This window comes from Dermacentor silvarum, chromosome 9 (assembly GCF_013339745.2).
Source record: "Dermacentor silvarum isolate Dsil-2018 chromosome 9, BIME_Dsil_1.4, whole genome shotgun sequence".
Taxonomy (NCBI): Eukaryota; Metazoa; Arthropoda; class Arachnida; order Ixodida; family Ixodidae; genus Dermacentor; species Dermacentor silvarum.
Window position 1 is genome coordinate 90031319 of NC_051162.1, and position 16840 is coordinate 90048158.

The following is a 16840-nucleotide window of genomic DNA, read 5'->3' on the forward strand; positions in this document are numbered from 1 at the left end:
ATTCTTGCAGAACCTCCTAATGAACCCCAGTGCCGCTTACGCCCCAGCAGTTTTATTCGCCTACCACCAAAGTCAATAGCCTATATTGAACTGTTGTCTTCCCCACCTGTTCCTGATGGCGAGTACCTCGTCACTCCTCTGCCCGAGATTCCACTACAGTATGACGTCACCGTGCCTCACAGTATTCTTACTATTACTAATAACTGCACTCACATGCCGATCGTTAACTTTGGGTTGGCAAAACAAATTCACCCGCAAGGTATTTGCCTTGCCAACGTTGATTGCCTCGGCGACCATCAAGTGGCAACTTTATCAACTGATGGTTCTTCCGAGCTCGGCGTGTCCCTCGCGCCAGCGTCTGGCGCCGATCCCAACATAAAGAAAATGGTTGCGGCGGACCTGTCCTCTACACAGGCTGAAGACCTTTGCAAAGTGTTACCGGCCTACCGAGATATTTTCGACTTCGATGATTGCCCTTTGGGCCAGACGCTCGCGGTCAAGCATCGGATTCCTACGGGTGATGCTACGCCTATTCACCGACAACCATATCGCGTTTCTGCGTCGGAACGCCGAGTAATTCAAACTGAAGTGACCAAAATGCTAGATAAAGACATCATTGAGCGTTCTTCGAGTCCCTGGGCGTCCCCTGTGGTGTTGGTTAAGAAGAAGGATGGCACGTGGTGCTTCCGTGTAGACTACCGTCATTTGAACAGAATTACTAAGAAGGACGTCTACCTGCTCCCACGTATCGACGATGCCCTTGACTGCCTTCACGGTTCCAGCTACTTCTCTTCTATTGATCTTCGCTCTGGATACTGGCAGATTGCTGTTGACGATATAGACAGAGAAAAAAACGCTTTCATAACACCTGATGGCCTATACCAATTTAAAGTAATGCCGTTTGGGTTATGCAATGCCCCTGCCACCTTTGAGCGTATGATGGACTCCTTGCTCCCAGGTTTTAAATGGTCCATGTGTCTCTGTTACCTCGACGACGTCATCGTTTTCTCGCCAACGTTCGACTCTCACCTTGAGCGTCTAACAGCTATACTTGATGTCTTTCGAAAGGCGAAGCTGCAACTCAACTCGTCCAAATGTCGTTTTGGCCGCCGCAAAATTACTGTTCTGGGCCATCTCGTCGACGCTTCCGGAGTGCAGCCTGATCCCGACAAAACTCGCGCCGTCCGAGACTTTCCGGTTCCGAAGACAGCCGCAGATGTTTGCAGTTTTGTTGGGCTGTGCTCGTACTTTCGTCGTTTTGTTCAAGATTTCGCGGCAATTGCTAGACCCCTCACTAATCTTTTGAAGAAAGGCGCACAATTTTCGTGGGGTACTTCAGAAGCCACAGCCTTCTCTCGTCTCGTCACTCTTCTCACCTCACCACCCATTCTCGCCCACTTCGACCCTGATGCCCCTACAGAATTGCGTACAGATGCCAGTGGTCATGGTGTAGGTGCCGTCTTAGCCCAGTGTCAGCGTGGCCAGGATCGCGTTATTGCTTACGCAAGCCGCCTCCTATCACCATCGGAGCGCAACTATTCCATTATGGAAAGGGAATGCCTTGCTGTTGTTTGGGCAGTTGCGAAGTTCCGTCCTTACCTTTACGGTCGTCCTTTCTCCGTAGTCACTGACCATCATGCCCTCTGCTGGCTCTCATCGCTAAAAGATCCTACAGGCCGGCTTGGTCGATGGGCTTTGAGGCTACAAGAATTTTCATATTCCGTGATCTACAAGTCTGGCCGCCTGCACCAAGACGCTGACAGCTTGTCGCGTTACCCTGTTGACGACTCTGACACCTCCAATACTGACAATGCTGCTTGCGTTTTCTCAGTATCCCAGCTCCTTCATTTCCCCGACGAGCAACGTCGTTTAAGACTTGTCGTTTAAGACGTTTAAGACTTGTCGGGATCAGGCTGCACTCCGGAAGCGTCGACGAGATGGACCAGAACAGTAATTTTGCGGCGGCCAAAATTACTGGGCCTCCGCGACGGTACAGAGTACCGTCGCGGAGGATCCGGACGGCTCTGAGTTCCTACTTGTAGTACCTAAACACCTCCGCTCAACCGTTCTAGAAGAGCTTCATGACGCACCAACGGCAGGACACCTCGGCGTATCTCGAATCTATGACCGAGTACGTCGCCGCTTTTTCTGGCCGGGCCTTGCCCGTTCCGTACGGCGTTACGTCGCCGCTTGTGAACTTTGCCAACGACGCAAGAAGCCTTCCCAGCTCCCCGCTGGTTACCTGCAGCCGCTCGACATCCCGGCCGAGCCCTTCCATCGTGTTGGCTTAGACCTTCTCGGCCCCTTTCCGGAATCTACATCAGGAAACAAGTGGGTTGCCATCGCTGTGGACTATGCGACCCGCTACGCCGTAACACGCGCTCTTCCGACCAGTTGCGCTACTGATGTCGCGGACTTCCTCCTCCACGATATCATTTTGATGCATGGTGCTCCGCGTCAAATGCTCACCGACCGTGGCCGTACGTTCTTGTCCAAAGTCATTGACGACATCATGCGTGCCTGCTCAATACAGCATAAAATTACCACTTCCTACCACCCACAAACGAACGGCCTCACTGAGCGTCTGAACCGCACGCTTACAGACATGCTATCGAAGTACGTTTCAGCTGACCACCGTGACTGGGACCTGGCTCTACCTTACATTACCTTCGCATACAACTCTTCTCGTCTCGAAACTGCTGGCTTTTCCCCGTTTTACCTCTTGTATGGCCGAGAACCGACGCTACCACTAGACACTGTGCTTCTGTCCACCACAGCTTCCACTAGCGATTATGCCCGTGATGCAATCGCCCATGCTGACCATGCTCGCCAACTTGCGCGTGCTCGTCTGCAAGTGTCTCAAGAAAAACAGAAACAACGCTACGACCTCCGTCACCATGATGTGCATTTTGCGCCCGGCACCCTCGCGTTGCTTTGGTCACTATCGCGTAAAGTTGGCCTTTGTGAAAAACTGCTCTCCTGTTACACCGGCCCATATCGCGTACTCCGCCAAGTGACCGATGTCACCTACGAAATCGTTCTCGCCATGCCCACTACGTCCTCCGCTGTGACAACCAGTGATATTGTCCACGTCGCCCGACTCAAACCCTACAACTCTTCAAGCGCATTGGATATTTAACAGCACCGTGACGGCACTTTTGCCGCCGGGGGAGTAGTATTACGATATCATCTAAAGATGTTAAAGGGACGAGCCGCCGCGAGAAAGACGATGAAGTGTGTCTGTGCTCTTGGTGCGAGCGAGTGTGGGCCTGGCTGTCTGGCTCCAGTGTAAATAGCCTGTAAATAGCTTCTTTCGTCTGTGTCCTTCCACACGTAACAATATTTCAAACCACAGACAAATAAATTGGTGCAAGAAAAGTTTTTTCTGATCATGTGCTCCGAAAACTTTTGTGCTAGCGGTTACCCCTGGCAACCACTGCCGCTGCTGGTTAAAGAGGTAATAATCACTGGCATGCAGAATCAGCACTGCATGTGTTTGACCCGTGAATCACATTCCACTCCTAGCTGGCAACGGACATCACTGCACAATGGAGAGAAACAATTTAAACTAAGTAATGGTCAGGAAAGGGCCGCCTGCCAGAGCTTGCATGTGTCAGAAAAGATTTCCAACATTTCGTACAATGCGAGCAACTTGGGAATTCCATATTTTCGAAAATAGACAGTTCAGAGAGCTCAAGCCGCAGACATAATGCTGGACCCAGATATTAATGACTCTGCGCTTCAGCAATGACCACTTCTCCACAAGCAAACCGGAAACTATGGAACAGCAACAGTAGCCACACAAGGGCCAACTCACCGCAGTGCCAGAAGCGATGGAACGCTTGACAGTACTGCATTGCGCCAAGCCGGGTCAGCTTCATGGGAGATGACCAGGTTCTTCTCGTAGTTGCTGATAGCATCGTACAGCGTCGCATGGTCGTCATACTCAGCAGAAAGGAAGTGATCCTGCAGAGCATTTCAATTTATGAAGCAGGTGCCTAAATTTGCTCGTGCCAGAAAGCTTTTCACATGAACCAGTCCCAACAAGGTAAAGAGAGCATGTGCGCAAATCTTCAAACTAAAGTACCGAGCAAAAAAAAAGAACAAGGGAAACCGAGGGACTCGACTCCACAAACACTTTCTGCTCTGCTCGTTTACCCACCTGATGCAATTTGAGGGCCATGCGTACGCTGGGTGCAACGACTCGTCGGAGGAGTTCCATATCCTGGAAGACCCACTCGTCCCGGACGCACGTGATGCGAAAGTCGCCCTTGAACAGTGCGTGCAGGCCATACAGCAGAAGGTCCACGCTGCTGGAAAAAAAAAAGAGCCAAGCCGCATGAACCTGGTAGTGAGAATGTGGTTGCAAAAGGGCAGAGCCTTGGGCAAGTTGGTAATTTAGGGCAAAACGAGCACAGCATGGAAAATGTGGACAAAGTAAAAAAAAAAGAATCGTACACGGCCATGCCGAGTGTGCATTTCTTTTCGTGTCTCTGTCTTCCGCGATGTCCCCCTTTTGCTATGGTCGTAAAGGTTGGCAAAAAATATCGTAGGGCCACTGAGGAAGAATCTTGGTTCTCTGTTAATAGCGATAATTGTTGTCCCACTTGACTTTTGCAATGACACAGATTTATGACTTATTCCTATCACTCATTGCTATGTTTCTTTGTTTTATAGCACAAAAGTTATCAGGGCTATGATGCGAAAGCCATAAGACAGCATAGAAATTCTTACATTTGGGGGCCCTGAGACACTTTTTGAACATACAGTAAACCATCCACTTTTGATGACCCAGAAAGAAAAAAGAAACTATATCGCCACATGCATTAAGAGCGTCTTTTGTGTTGCCGTGGTATTGTTGCTGGCTGGCTTATGGTATTAGCCGTTAGAACGGAGGATGACAATGAAGAAGAGGACTGAGTGCTGAAGACGACAAGGTCGTGCTGCCAGCAAAGCATCAGATTGAAACTACGGCCTTTCTTTAGATTTATATTTCGCAGTGGCTGCCTTATTTTACGTGACAATGTTACGGTTACAACGCAAACAACAGCTGTCGGCCTAAAGAGAACCTTTTAGCATAACACAGTGCGTGATCCCATGTTGGACTAACATCTGAGCTCACACAAAGACCAACGAAGCGTCATGGTAACAGGCCACCCATTCTATCGTGGTAAACATTCCAAGGCCGCAAGACAGATGCACGTCGCAGTTGCAGACTGCACCTTCAGACTGGGCTGCACCACTGCACTTGTCTATCAACTCCAGTACATAAGTGCCTGGTATTCCCCCTATGACGTAATATGGCTGTCTTTTCCACAAAGCTAATCGCCTTGTGGTTGAGCTTGCCATGTATAAAAAAGGAAAATCCCGCAATATATTCAAAGCACCATCATAAATCTAACACAAGGTGCTTTCTTGGTTCAGACTGTTCTCTTGTACTGAAAGCAAAACAAGCCACATGTCTGCCACTGGAACACAAAACAAGCCTAAGCCATCAACTCATGTTTTATTTTCACCTTTCTTCCTTTAGAGACTGTTCACTAAGTTCGGCCGGGCATGCCCGGTGACCATCTTCAATTTTGATTAAAAAAATATAGTTTGCTAAGAAAGATGAAGAAAGGTGAAATGAAAGAAAGGTGAAAGAAAGAAAGGTGCCAAGAAAGGTGAAATCAACCTTACTGCTGTGATAAAAAATCTGTCTTCCCCCCCCAAAAAAATATTGAAGCGCCAGGTCAGTCAGCCACACTTTTTGCGAATTTCGCCATATCCCCAGTTTAGTTAGCTTCCAAAAAAAAACGTGTTGCGGCTACGGCTCTAAAAATATTTAGTGATAGAGTATGGGTCAATAGCATAAATTCTAAGTAATTATTAGAGTATGACCACTATGATGGGGAGAAGAAAAATTGTACTCTAATAATTACTTAGAATCAATGCTACTGACCTGTATTCTATCACTAAATATTTTTGCAGCCATAGCCCCAACACTTTTTCTTTGGGGGCCAATCAAAATGCGGATTTGGCAAAATTCGCGAAAAACACTTCCGACTGTCTGGGCGCTTCCATATTTTTTTCTCGCAAAACTAAGATCGATTTCGTCTTTCTTGACACTTGGGCAACAATGGATATTTTTTTAATAAAAATTAAAAATGATCACAAGACATGGCTGGCCCTTCTTATAAGCCGTCAATTTCCTAAAATATTATGTATTGTGCTGTTTGTGCATGTACAGTATCAAACTAAAAATAAGAAAAAGAGAATACACGAAATGCAGAGGAGAGGCAAATACGGAAGACACAAAGCAAGAGTAATGTGCTACCTGCAGCAATGGGAAAACGAGAGTTAAGGTTGTGTCGGGCCACCAAGGCTGCTGCCGCCAGTAACAGGTCACTAACCTTGAGAAAGAGTTGTGAGATGCGGTTCCCAGTGCTCGCCGTGCCAGCAAGCTCAACGAAAAGCACAGTGACACGACCAAAGAGTTCCGATCGTGCTCGAGGCTCTGAAAAAGTGCAAAAAGAACAAAGCTGCCCACCAAAAGATGTCGCAACCAACTCTCACGCCCCGATTTACAAATGTCAAATCGGGCAAAAATGACTTACACAGGTCCATACAGCATGGCAGGTCATTAATAGTACACTACCAACGGTAATTTTTTACAAACGCAAAAGTATTTGGGTTGACTGATACAAGAAAAAATATCAGCCTCCTGACCCACCATGACGGATGTTAAGATTTTCATTCAAGTACAGTTGAACCCACTTATAACAATATTCAAATGCCACAAAAATTCCATTGTTATAACCGATAATTGTTATAACCGGGTTGCATGAAAAAACCAAAACAAGGGAATGGCAGAGCTGTTATGAGAAAACTACAATGGCGGGGAGGCCAGTGCCCCTCCTCACCACCTTCCTCCATCTGGATTCTGACAGTGTTCACTCTGCTTCCTGCGCGCTCTGATCGCGTGTAACAAGTCGCGGCTGTTGGCGTTCAATGGCACTGCTATAGTAAAATCTCGTTAATTCGGATTTCACTGGGACCGAAAAAATGTCCGATTTAAACAATAAACAAGTGCTTTCTACGTCAACACGCTTTTATTTACTGAATGAATCAGCAGAATCCTGTTTCTATTTGCACAAAATCAGTGCGGAAACTGCAATTCTTGTCAGCTTGTGACTGATTAGTGCTCGCAACGGCGAAGGCCTCGCGACTTCTGTCACAGCATGACTGCGGCGCACGTCTTCATCTGAGACACGTACGCTATTCACTACCACGCGCACATCCCGATAATTTTTGTTCCAGTGTCGCCATGTCGCTGTCCATCACGATGTAGACGCTGATCTTCATCCTCGACAGCTATGCAGTGAGTAAAAACGAAACTATTGTTTGTCGCAACCTACTGAAGGCGCGCGGCCGACACACACACTGAGTCAAAACGAAAATACCGTTTGCTGCAACTGCGGACAACATCGCGGCCGCTGTCGAAGCGATCATGGATGGTCACTACGCAGTCATGAAGGCACGTGGAAAACGCAGTGCTATGCGTGGCGGTGAACGCAAGAATAAAGCATTTAAAGGCACAAATAGGTACGAAGCATTCCGGCGTTGCTTTCATCCCAGTACGATTTACACTGATGACTATGGCGATGCAAATGCCGTCGCTGCGTTTCGCTGTACGCTAACGCCGTTTTGGCTTAATTGTGTCACACATTTGCGGCGCTCCGGTGCTCCGACAGCCCAGCGCTATATCAGCGCTGTTGGCGTGGTCCATTCGTGTTTCGGAGGGTGGCACAGCGCAGAGCTATGGGCGCAGCCCATTCATGGTCAGAGGGGTGGAAGGGCAACGGGACAGATGCACGCGAGGCTGGCGATGCGGAGAAGGATGGAAAACAGTGCACGGCTGCGGGCAACGGCTCAAATTTCTTTTCTTTTTTATTTTCAAGGAGTTCAAATTCCATTTCATTTCGGCACGGACACCCAGTAGCCAGACTTTATCGTTATAACCGATAATGCGGCATGGGGGCATTGTAATAAGCGGGTTATTTCACCATAGAAAACATACAACAGTTGACAGTGCAGCAGATTCTCATTGTTATAACCAATATATTGTTAAAACCGGTATCGTTATAAGTTGCCCAAAGCAAGAAAATCACAAAACAAAGTACAGCCCACATTTTTCCAAACGATACATACATTCAAGTGCATCCAATTGCCCAAGGCAAGCTCTCCGAGTTTACATTAGACTTGATAAAGGACCTTGACGGACACAGCCCCCACTCACTATTTTTACTACCGATCAGCCAATGTAGTCAATGATGATAACTAATGATCAATGATAGAGCAAAACCACCCCACAACACCTACAGCCAGCATTTTTTCAAGTACATAAATTCCCATGCATCCAATTGCACAAGGCAAGCCCTTGGAGTACATATTATCAGACTGGTTAAAAGTAAAGGGCCTTCGCGAAAGCAGTAGCCAGCCCAGTCAAGTAGAATCCGAAGCACGCATGCAGACAGTTGATGTTATCTCACCTTTCCAGATCGAGCAATGCAGAACTGCAGCCAGTCGAGGTAAACATTGCAGAAGGAGCTGCGCGAGATCCCCGAGGCCCGAAAATCATAGTCTTCATCGATGTTCATGTTGAACACCGGGTCCACATCTGTGTAATTCCTGTCCAAGGTCGGGTGCAATGCATCCCTCACCGCTGGCAAGGCAAGCCAATCTTCCAGATGACTAGACGTGACCGTGTAGTAGACTATGGCCTGTGAAGGAAAGCAGGACTGTTAACACTGAAAACAGCACGTTCACAGAAATCCATCGGTGACTGTACTTATTTGCATAAAGGATCAAATTTCAATAGTATAAAAACATTTTGATATAATGAAGCAAATTTCCAATTTTACTGACTTCGTTATATCAAGGTTTAACTGTACCGGTTATAATGTGGCTGCCTGAAAACTCTGCACAAAAGCGAGAAAGCGGGAATTTACCTTCTGCGAAGGTATATTCTGCAGGTTATATCTCCTCCCGATTACGAAAATGGGAGGCAGGCCACTTTCTTTCTTTTTTTTATAAAAGAGGGTGTGCAATAGTTTTGGGGATGCATTAGAGTCGGGCAAGTACAGTAAACCGCTGCGCATTGGTAACAGAGGCAGAAAGAAAGGGGTGCTGGCCGTACCTTGACGTAGTAGGTAACGAGTGCCTTGCGCAGTTCGAACACCTGCAGCATGGAGACAGCCGAGTTGTCCGAGATGGAGTAGCCCTCGAGGACGTACCGGGCAGCCGCCACCTGCCAGGCAAGCCAGCGTTGGCCGAAGGCCGCATTCGCTGACAGCAGATGCGGTAGCCGGCCAGGCTCGCAGCAGCAGCAGCCCTCGTCCTCCTCGACGCCCTCCGAGATGGCCTCCACCTCTCGCTGCTGGCAGTAAGTGCCTGTTGGACGGAAATAAAAAATGGCAGCAGCCTTATGAACGGCTTGCGAATGGAATGGGAATTCATATGAATGAAAACTCGTAAACATTCGCTCACTTTATAAACGAACAAGCATGGTGTCACTCGCTGTCAAAACGCTGGCGTTGGGAAGAGCAGCAGCAACAGTGAGCGATTTGACCTTCAAGCTGCCTCTCGCTTCAACGCGAACTAAGCGGCGAGAACACAGCGCACACGAAGCTATCAGCCTTCGACGCACCTAGACTCTCTGCTCATCGTAGATGGCTTTCAATATAGCACCCGCGCGGCCACGCTCAGTCCCGCCATATGCCGCCGCCGCCAGAGTAGAACAAATTTTTTAAAAGTGCTAGCTAATTGGTAAAATTGCTCTTGAAGAGTCAGTGTCCCAACGCGAATAGGTATAACAGCAAATGCATGTATGTAACATATGGAGGCACTGCCTCTCAAATGTTTTGGATGCAATAAACCAGGACCCATACAGTTGACTCTCATTAAATAGAACTTCAAAGGAACCAGGGAAATAAGTTCCCTTTATCAGGACTTCCATTTACCAAGATAATAAGCTCAAGTGTACACAAGATGCTATATTGAAAGGGACACACATTATTGTCAACAGCAGAAATAAGTGTAGCAGATCTCATTACCAAGCTTCTTCTTACAAAGTTTCTAGTACTTGCACAAAAGCTACTGACTAGAGTTAGCAGCACAAAACATAATTTAAGAAAACTCAGTTTCATTTGCGGTAATATTTGTAGTTCTGTTTACCCGCATTTGAAAAAAAAAATGACATTCTGTTTAACAAGCTTTTCTTTGATTTGCCTTCATGCAAAAGCAACCAACCATAAGACTGTTGTTCCATTTAAGTGGCAATTCTGTTAAAGCAATTTTCGTTTACCGAGATTCTATTGTATTCTCAAAACTTATCTCAAACAAGTGCTGTCTGCAATTGGCTATCATAGCAGCTTTTGTCCCATTATCATGCTGATCGTTGCAATATAGTGTCATGCACTGGAGTGCCATGTCAGTCAGTGGCGAAATACCCTTACACACAAGAAATTTTATGAATGCTGCATGTTCAGATTTTTAAAACATGCACCCATGCAGAACAAGGTGAACCAAGGCAGTTGGAAATAAGCATCTGGAAGCACATCGTATGTGTACCTAATTGATCAGCCTACTCGCACTGAGTGATTCTTTAGGACTAGGAATCAAACCCGTAACTTCACACTCAGCAATGGTTTGCTATAGGCAACCAGCACTAAAACATTGTGCGCCGACAGCAGTGCCATGATGCACAACCTACGGCACGTAGGAAATTGTTTTCAGTGGGAAACTTTTCAGTAGGAGATGCTGCGATTTCGTGCCAGCAAATCAGCCACTCACATTTAAGCTTATGTTTAAGAATAAAGGAACCCATGGAGCTGATTGCTTCCTTTCTTTTTTTTGTGTTTTCACTCAGGTGTCATAATCATAAAAAGTGACAGAATATGAAGTCACAGGAAGCATAGGAGAAGTTAGTCGTTAAGTTTAATTGCGATGTTGCATTGTAATTACACTGAAACTGAACATAACAAATACATTACAATTAAATATAACAAGTTGAACAAAAGAAATAGTGAAAACGTCAACCTAGAAAGGTTGGCTAAAAAACTTTCAAGAAGTTTCGGCTTTCGAACAAGGTTTCTTTTAAGGCATTACGGTTTCAGCAGAGAAGCCTCGTTTCGGATTCTGAGAAAGTTACGGCTTCGGTGCTGAAGCCGTAACTTTTTTTAAAAGTATTTTAAAGTTTAAAAGTATTTTAACCTATCCTTTTTTGGTCAGAGCTTTCACTAATTCCTGCATTCAAGATCGTTCCTCCCTACTAAGTGAGATGTCGTCAAACCATCGATTTCCTTAAACATAACCGTTAATTTCCCCTATGCCTTCTGTGGCTTCAGTCGCTTGGTATGGTTGTTTTGCTATCTTCTGGCTCGACTGTACAGGAGCATGTGTGTTGTTCAAGATGTGCCATTCTCATGGTGTCTCTACTGGACAGTGTCGGCATTTCGTTAGCTTCACACTCAAAATGGTCATAGTACCTCCTGGCCATCGCTAGTTCCCTATAGCCACCGAGCTGTTCGGGCAGGTCAGACGAACACCACCCACCTCTGAACTCGAGTCCCCTGAGCTGGAACGTGACGAGCCCATTGGCAAGCTCGATAATGTGCAGCAGGCAGTTGAGGTTGTCCGAAGCCAGCACAAAGCAGTCGCCCTGCGTCACGTTGCCCCAGCGGCCGAGGGCCAGGTCCCCGTACAATGACTGTTGCAGGGACCGTGTGAGGTGCTCGTAGAAAATCGAGTTGAGATTATTGTCATCTGAGCCTGGGCAAAGGCAAGTGGCCACTGAGCTTAAAGGAATGCTGAAGAGCAACACAGCATTAGTTTAGACTAATGAAGTATAATGCAATAATAGAGCAATGATGCAATAATGATGATGATGATGCACAATGATGGAGAAAACTTGTAACAAATGACCAAGGATCTTGGCCAACAATGTGTAAGAGTAGGCCTGAAGATTAAGATGCAGGAGACTAAGGTAATCTTCAATAACTTGGCGAGAAAACGAGAATTCGTGATTGGCAGTCAGCCTCTGGAATTAAAAATTGAATTGTGGCGGGGCATTATGTGCCAAAACCAAGATATGATTATGAGGCATGCCGTAGTGGGGACCTCCAGGTTAATTTTGATCACCTGGGGTTCTTTAACGTACATCCAGTGCACAGTAGATGGGTGTTTTTTGCATTTCGCCCCTATCAAAATGCTGTCCGCCGCGACCAGGACTTGATCCCGCACCATCGGGCTTGCCTCTAGAATCCGTGCAAGAGAATGTTTATCTAGGCTAATTACTCACAGAACACCCCGATCATGAGAAGGGAACTCAAAGAATAAATATGAGTTGGAGCGCATATGGCAAGCATTACCAAGTCATGACTGGCAGCTTACCGCTATCCTTGAAAGGAAAAGTGTACAATCATAGCATTCTACCATTACTAACACATGGGGCAAAACCTAGGAGGTCAACAAAGAAGCTTGAGAAGAAGTTAAGGACAGTGCAACGAGCAATGGAGCGAAAATTTTTAGGCTTAACATTAAGAGAAAGGAAGACAGTGATGTAGATCAGAGAGCATACGGGTGTAGCCAATATTCTAGTTGGCATTAAAAGAAAGAAATAAGAGTTGTACAGGCCATGCAATGCACAGGGCACATAACCCGTGGGCAATTGGAATTACAGAATGGGTGCCACGGGGAGGAAAGAGCAGTCGAGGATGGCAGAAAATTAGGTGATGCGATGAAATGAGGAAATTTGCAGGTATAAGAAGACAGGGGTAGTTGGAGATTGGTGGGAGAGGGCTTCATCCTGCAGCAACATAAATTGGCTGCTGCTGCTGATGATGATGATGAATGAAGTATGACAGAATGGGCTATGAGACATGCTGTAGGGGGAGGCTCCAGATTGACTGTAACCAGCTGGAGTTCTGTAACGTGCACCTAAGTCCAAGTACTCAAGCGTTACTGTGTTTTGCCCCAATCATGATATGGCTGCCATGGCCCGGAGTCTGAACCAGCAATGTCGTGCTCAGACACGGGATGTCATGCCCCGGAGACCATCATGGAAGGCAGGGGAGCCTCCTTACCTGGATTTCGTTCCAGCTGCGATGACAAGCGCGTGTTCGAATGGTCCACTCTTTTGGTGCTGTAAGAAAGTAGGAGAGAGACCACGCACGCAAGCTGCATCAACGAGTGCTCTGCTGAAAAAGCGTTCTGCGGTTTACCTAGCCGAGTTCGAAAACGAAGAGAGTGAGAGTAAGAGAGAGAGAAAGCTTGCTCACTTGTAGTCCCGCTCCCAGAATTTGACCGGCCTGACGTACGAGGTGAAGAAGATGGCGCTGCCCAGGACGGGGCTAAGCGGTGTGGACAGGATGGCCGAGATGATGGCTTGCACAAAAAGCATGGCCGAATCTACAGAGGCAAGACAGCTCAGGAAAAAAAGAAAGCATTGCAGTGCGTTCATGCTTGAATGGACATTAATTCACAGATCTAGAAAGGACCCCCAACTTTATTGTGTCCCCCGACGTTTGTTTTGCCTGCACAACAGTTGCGACTCCTGACATTCAGCTTCCCCGCATGACATACACTTGCGAAGGTGGGAGCCAGGTATTGTTGGTACACAGCTACAATGAGAGATGGCACAAGTGTTCAGATGCTAGCGCCACCTGACAGCATGGATGGCTCGCGTGCAAAAGGAACTTGCCTTCTCCTCTTTGGCATAGGACAGTGGTGCAGGCTGACCGACCGCGTTCCCCTTGGTGTGCTTTATGAAACTGTGCCATGAACGGCTCTTCTGTTTGTAAGCTTGCACTACTGTGCTGTCATGTCCTTATTTGCCAAGAGATTTTTGACCCTCAAGCCTGAGCGTTGGAGCTAAATTAAAAAACGTAAAGCACAGATCCTCTGTTAAGTGCAATTAAAAGCTTCATTCCAACAGCATAATGTCTGAATTTCCCATTTTAGCAAATTGCCGCCCACCTGACATCAGCAGAACACTACACAGGAGCCTATTTTGGTGTCTTCGAAAAGCAAAGCTCGAGCTCGAAGCGGGTCGGTGTCTTGTGCCGCTATGATTCTCATTGAGTGCGCACTTTCAAGACTTCCCACCAAAATGCTCTGCCCGAAAAAGCTGCTGACCAAGGCCGAATTTGAGGGGTGCAAATGTAAGCTTGTGGAAGCCGCAAAGACGACAATGCTCGTCTCGGGCCGATCGGGCCCCACCAGGCCGGCGCGCGTCGTCTCGTGCTGCAACAATTCACGCAATGCTTTGCATTACGTACAGGTGAAACAGTTGAGTCTACCGAAATATTTTTTTGAGTTACTTCGGATCGTACGTTTTCCCGGTCAGCCCTAATTTTATCAACTGCTTTTTCAAAAACGTATGAACGAGGTTCTACTGTTAATTGAGTGCACACTTGTGTAAGTATGCAAAGTGTAAGCATGTTTCTTTGATGTGATAGCATTCCAGGCCGATCTCACTCACTTTGAAGGTATCCATCCGCGAAAAATGTGGGCAGTCTAAAAATGCAGTGCGGTCTAAAAACATAGGCCGATCCCAAAGGAGATGCAGTCTAATACGTCTCAAAGCACTTTCTGTCAAGAGGGAAGAATGTGAGAAACTGGCACTTGATGCACGTGCCAGAAGTTTCAAAGAACGACTTTGGCATGAATGAAACATGCATGCGGTCGTGGCTTAATGGTTAGAGCACTGGGCTGCCATGCTAGAAGTGGTTCAATCCCACCATCGGTCATGCATTTCTCTATAGCATTATAGGCAGACTTCACCGACCTTTGGAGGTATTTAACAGAAAACTCAAGGCGTGTTGAGCGTACGCAATTGCAGCACACTGCACACGAAATCGCAAAAGAGATATGAGGTCCAGAAACGACACTTTATTAAATGAGAGCATTCAAGGTCACCTATGACACACGTGCTTGCAGATGTCGAGACATCGCGATCTAAGTTTGCCATCACATACTATGAGAGTTAGTGGTGCTAAGTTCTGGCCTAAATTTTATGTTTTGCTCGAGTTTCTGACATTTATATCATGTGAATTCCAGCTTAATATATCCATGTTAAAATCACTTTATTGTCTGATCACATAAATGTTTCAAATGCACACTTCGTATGCAACCTATGCCATCCTGTAATAGGGGGGCAGGAACCTATTAAAATATTCTTTAAAATTAAAATACAAATCAAGAAAAGGCTATTATTGCCTTTATTTCCTGTCTCCTCTCTGCTCTAAGAACAACTTCAAACTTCAAGCCACCTAAAGATGGTCAGTCCACCATTCTTTGAAGTAAAACTAAACTGCTGCAGCAGAAAACATGCACAAGCAATCTTCAAAGGATACGTGGGACGCTGAATGGCTGCGCAAAGGCATGGAATGCTGATCCCCAAGTGATCTGCCAGGGGGCGATGTAGGTGATGATGAAGCTAATCTTGAGCAGCAACTCGTACACCTGCAAAGACAGAAATGTGCTTGCAGTCACAGGCTCGGCAAAAATTTGTTCAAGGGTAGACACGCTTCAATCAGCTCACACACATGCAGCTCTATATTAGTCAAATCCCGAGGTCAATAGTTGCCACAACACCACTGAAGCAAGAATTTTTAGGGTAGATGGATGTCCATTTTATAAGGGCACTAAGGTTTGCACAAAGGTTGAATTAATCCAGGTTGTTTGATTGCAGCCCCAGAAACATCGCAATGTCTACACTGTGCATAGGGACGACTTAACTGTAGAGAAAGTATTGAATGATGGGGCCCAACAATTTTTTTTCTTTTACTAATTATATCTCTTGTGACCAGCAGGAGTGTTACAGAGCTGGGCCAGCAATCTCAGAGGCCATGCTCTGACACAAAGCAGGCACTATTGCCTGCTTTGTGTAATCCTCCCAAAGAAGGCACTACTGCCTGCTTTGTGTCAGAGGGTTACACACAGCAGGCACCACAGTCCCGTAAAAAAGTGGCAGACAAGCGATGTGCAGAGGTAGCTCCAGTCAGTTCTTCTGCAAGAAAACCCAATAAAATTGGCCTAAGCTGCACTTTTTGTTTCCCAGTTTAACGACTGTTAGGATGGAAAACTGGGCATGTTGGTTTAGCAGATTCTGAGGTGAAAGGCACGTAGACACACGCACTGAAGAGGCACCTTGTGCCTGTACGTCTCTTGTGTGCGTCGTTGTCTAGGCACATTTCACCTCAGGGTATTCTTGTTTAAACTGTAGCGTAACTTCTTTATTGTTTATGCTTCATTTCAGTTTATCAATATTGTAGTGTCCGATTTGTTTCCCAGTAATTCTTGCCAACTGCGATCATATCAAGACTCGAGTCGGGGAAGGGAGGGGCCCCCCCCTCCCCTTTTTCTCCTCATTCTCACATGATGATTCCCACTGAGCTAATGGAAGCCAGTAGGTCGTACAGTCCGAGTCTCGATATGATCACAGTTGGCAAGAATTACGGAAACAAATTTACGGAGTTGGGAGAACTAGCGCACCGCACCTTGGAGAAGACGAACAGGCAGCAGAAGTAGTTGATGAGGAATGGCTCCTTGGGTCCCCGTAGTCGTACGTGAAGAACAGCACCGTGAAGAGCAGCACAAGGAATGCTGCGACGGGTCGTTGAAGGCACTACGCAGGCACTTGAGGGCACACACCACCAACACCAGGCAGCCGCCGCTGATGGCATGAAGAAAAAGGAAAGCGGAGGAGGGGGGGAGGACGACACAGCCTTAGTTTGATCAATCGATCGATTGGATGGCACTGTTACGGAGTGACTGAGTGCAAGCATGAAGAAGGTGG

At 46.7% G+C, this 16840-nt stretch overlaps 1 protein-coding gene across 1 annotated transcript in view; it reads right to left on the reverse strand.

Moving 5' to 3' along the window:
* The window catches only part of LOC119463330 (pecanex-like protein 1), a 232277-nt gene that overhangs the window by 26317 nt on the left and 189120 nt on the right, over positions 1 to 16840 (reverse strand). Inside the window, 9 exon segments of the mRNA XM_049656513.1 lie at positions 3818 to 3966; positions 4163 to 4313; positions 6393 to 6496; positions 8532 to 8762; positions 9179 to 9432; positions 11596 to 11811; positions 13125 to 13183; positions 13320 to 13449; positions 15396 to 15504. Of these exon segments, the coding sequence (XP_049512470.1) occupies positions 3818 to 3966; positions 4163 to 4313; positions 6393 to 6496; positions 8532 to 8762; positions 9179 to 9432; positions 11596 to 11811; positions 13125 to 13183; positions 13320 to 13449; positions 15396 to 15504 (1403 nt within the window).